The 3,866-nt window shown below is 46.9% G+C and overlaps 1 protein-coding gene across 1 annotated transcript; it reads right to left on the bottom strand.

Annotated features, from left to right (window-relative positions):
• Positions 1-432: 432 nt before the first annotated feature.
• LOC123407460 lies at positions 433-3,382 on the bottom strand. The gene is made up of 2 exons (XM_045100594.1): positions 1,080-3,382; positions 433-938 (listed from the first exon to the last, which is right to left on the bottom strand). The coding sequence occupies exon 1, from the start codon at positions 3,258-3,260 to the stop codon at positions 1,230-1,232; it is 2,031 nt and encodes a 676-aa protein (XP_044956529.1). The 5' UTR covers positions 3,261-3,382; the 3' UTR covers positions 433-938; positions 1,080-1,229.
• Between the last annotated feature and the right edge of the window lie 484 nt (positions 3,383-3,866).

Here is a 3,866-nt window from a genome sequence, read left to right as displayed (position 1 = left end):
CCTGATGGCATGGTATAAAAACATGATGAAACAAAACTCAATTTGCTAAACCAATACAGTATGTTATTAAGGAAAACAACATGTAAAGCAACTCACAACCATATCAATGTCAAACAGAAAGCAACACTGTTTCTTAAAAGCATATGATAGTATTTAGTATTTACAATACTTGTCAAAGAAATGGATGTATCTATACGTATTTTAGTTCTAGATACATTCATTTTTATCAATTTCTCCAACAAGGGGGTATATAGTAACAAAGCTGAATAATTTAAGTCTTGGACAGATACGGGTTGAAGCAGAGTGTCGTCGAAGGTGAAGTGAGAAGCTACAGCACAGGACTTCATGGCAAGGAAACAGGCTCAGGCAGAACAGGGAAGAACAATAATTTGGGTAACTGATTGAGCTACACATGAGAATAAGATGATCTAATGAGTGTAAATAAAAAATCCTTGCATGAACAAAATTGTACATATAGACAGTTCAGCTTCCACACATGAAGAAAAAACTGCACATAGACACAGCCCAGCATGGGCAAAAATCTAGAGACAAGCAAAATCAGATCAATGCTTTCATGTGAGCATCCAACCTAAGATCCACAACAATATATGGTTATACACCTTGAATTTGATGTGTTTCCTCTGGAGCAATTCCTACAAAATTAAAGAACACCACACCATAACAAATGTAAATCCAGATCTGCCTCTCCTTGAACACCAAACCAAATCACCAGGGTTTGCTGTTCCACTCCCAAACAGTCCCAAATCCAGAGAGAGAAAAATGGACCTGCAGGTCTGGCAGAGTCATGGATGGTAGGCGCTGCCGGGCGGTGAGACCGCTCATGAGACCATAGTGGAGGTGAATGGTTTTATACATTTTGAGTATCACCCAATATTTCTGGTTGGGATTGACGTTGTACACGAGGATGCAAGCAAGCTCTGTAGCAAAGATACAAATTTGAATTTTGAACCTTGTCAGCAAGTGGTCCAGATATGAACCAATTACACAACCAATGCCCATCTTTATTGCTAAGAACACATAAGAGAATGACATGCAATGACAAAATGGTTATTTACCACCTTCTGTGCCGACAGTGAACTTCAAGCACTTTGGACATCTACAAGGTTCATCATCATATCGAATTCAGGGCATTTCACCATTCTTCAATACCAAGTGTACATCTTCATTTGATATGCAGATCTCAGTCACAGCCTGATGGCATGTCGAATTCAGGGCATTTCACCATTCTTCAATACCAAGTGTCCATCTTCATTTGAGATGCAGATCTCAGTCACAGCTTGATGGTACTCTTTCTCACTAATTTTTCTCTTTAGCAGCTTCAGAGCACAATCAATAACTTCCTGCTTCTTTACTGATACATTGGAGGCTCTACCACGGAAAAGCATAATGAGACAATTTCGCACGCTAGCCTTCTCCTCGGTCTTTTGAACATATAAATCATGGATAGGAACAGCAACAAGACGTATTGAAGCATCAAGCTCTTTACGAGAAAGTGATACACAAGTTTGTGCAGCATTTGACAGAGCTTGGAACCTTGCTCCATCTTTCCTGTCAGAGGCATATTTTACTGCCAAGTGCCTCAAGTCTCTAACAACGGCCGGAAAGCTACGAACTTTATTGGCAATGAAGACACTATCCAAGACAGAGCGCAAATGGTTTTCACTTCCTTGAACGAGGCCATCCTTGGCCTTACCCATGACTGGATCAGGCCCTTTCACAGGAATGTTAGATCTGGCTGAATTCTTGGTTTTCCTCTGTTCAGTAGCGCTGCGTGTCTCTAGGGGATCAGGCATGGTTGCCGCGCGAACTGACCAAGCATTTTCTTGCTCCTTGACTATATGGGGGTGACGTTTTATGAAGGATGAATCTGCTGCTACTATAAACTTGTAGTCTTGAAGCTTCTCCCTTCTTTTACCCAGCGGATTCAATATCATGTTCCTTGTCCGCTCATCTCTGATCAGTCTTTCTACATACTTCACAGGTATGGATTCCATTTTTGTAAACTCAAGCATAATTTGATCCCTTTTGGAAGCAAGTCCATCATCATACAACAAAGAACTTCTGCAGACCCATAAACCTCGCACCAAATCAGCATACACTGGAAGAATTTCCAGAACATCTTCCTCCGAACAGTCTGGAGCAAGATGCATTAGAGCAACAAATTGACTCACTTGTGACACCTCAGTAAACCATTTCTTCAGGCGCTCTTCCAGTGGCAGTGAAAGCATCTCCCGGATCGCCTGGCATCTGTTAATATTCTTGCTGCCTGTCGGCCCTCCAGGACACAATGACGCTGCATAATCCTGTGTGCTCATTGTGAAATCTATAGGCCTGCCCTCGCTTGCTACCATCTCAGCATAGTACTTGCTTGCAACATCACTCCCAGCCGGTTCATAAGTGAGAGAAATCCACGGCTCAGGTTCTTTAGGGGGGTCCTTGGAACCATCTGAGCGCTCTTTTCCCTTGACCGATGGAACAGCCTGGACACCAGCACCACCGCCATTTGTTTCCACCTGCTGCAAAGGCTGCCTAGCACGCGAAGCACCAGAAATCAGATGCGGCTTTGACGGCCGCAGCTGCATCACCGCATCAAGATGATTCAGATGAACCATGTTGCCTCGGAGAACCCCAACGGCAAAGTCAGACACATCAGGCGCCTCCGATGAGGACAGTGTCTGCGTTGTCAGCCTCAGAGACCCAGAAACCTCCGGGTCGTAATTGTCACTCTGCGTATCGACCTCCAAGTCTACCTCAACCTTTGAGCTCCCAGGCTTCACGCGGACCTCCTTGCATACCTCACCGAGCTCGTACGGACGCCAGCATGGCCTCAGCGGGTACTGCATGATGTAGAGCTTGCTGTCCTTATCGAAGGGCTTGGGCGTGAAGCAGACGTCGATCTCCCGCACCACGAAGTCCTCATCCTCAACATCCATGTCATCCGCGCCATCGGCGGCGCCCACCCTGTCCGTCTCCATCGCGTCCACGCCATCCTCCGGCAGCGTGCCCGCCGCCGCGTCGTGGGGTTCACCCTCCTCCGGCTTTGACTCGGGCTCCGGCTCTGGTTTGTGCTTGGGCTTGGGCTCCGGTTTGGCCTTCGGCTTTGGCTTCGGCTTGGGCTTGCCCTTGACCTTGGGTTGGAAGCGGACGGAGGGGGCGGCAGCGGCGGCGGCGGCGGCGGAAGAGGACGGGGCGTCTAGGGAGGCGAGGTCGGCCATGTCGATGTCGGCGTCTGTCGCCATGGCCGCCGCTGCTAGGGTTCCGCCGCCGAGGGGATTTGGGTTTTCTATTTCTCAGGAAAGAGTGCGGCAGCTTGGGAGAGAGACGAGCGACAGACAGGTCGCTCATCGCTGTTTATCTCCCGTGCGTTGTTTGGGCTTGGGCATGCGGATGCAGAAAATAGCAGGCCTGGATAGCATGCTGTATTTACGAACAGCATATTATTTTTTTATTTTTTTTTAGAAAAAGAGAGATGCCTTCCCAATTTCCATATATTAGAAGCCACAGTTGTCTTACGCCTGTGGGACCCCGACTTACGAGTCGAGATCGCGGAATGAACGTGCTCAATGATCCCAGAGATCAATGCTCACCGAACACACAGATACCGAATATTAAGAGTCTTACATCTATACATAACGTTTGATACAACAAATGACCATTGTGGTCAGGTCTTACATATATAGGGCCTTGAGGGCCAACACACCAAACTGGACCAATAGCGGAAATATTGGTCGAAAACGTGAACCCATGCCATCAGCCTTAACCTACATGCATTCTGACTGGGAAGCGTCCTAGCTCGCAAGAACGTCACCGAGATACTCTTCACCAAATCATGTTCTCTCATACCT

This window comes from Hordeum vulgare, chromosome 7H, assembly GCF_904849725.1.
Source record: "Hordeum vulgare subsp. vulgare chromosome 7H, MorexV3_pseudomolecules_assembly, whole genome shotgun sequence".
NCBI lineage: Eukaryota > Viridiplantae > Streptophyta > Magnoliopsida > Poales > Poaceae > Hordeum > Hordeum vulgare.
The sequence above is the reverse complement of the archived record's forward strand: the minus strand, read 5'-3'. Positions and strand labels throughout refer to the sequence as shown.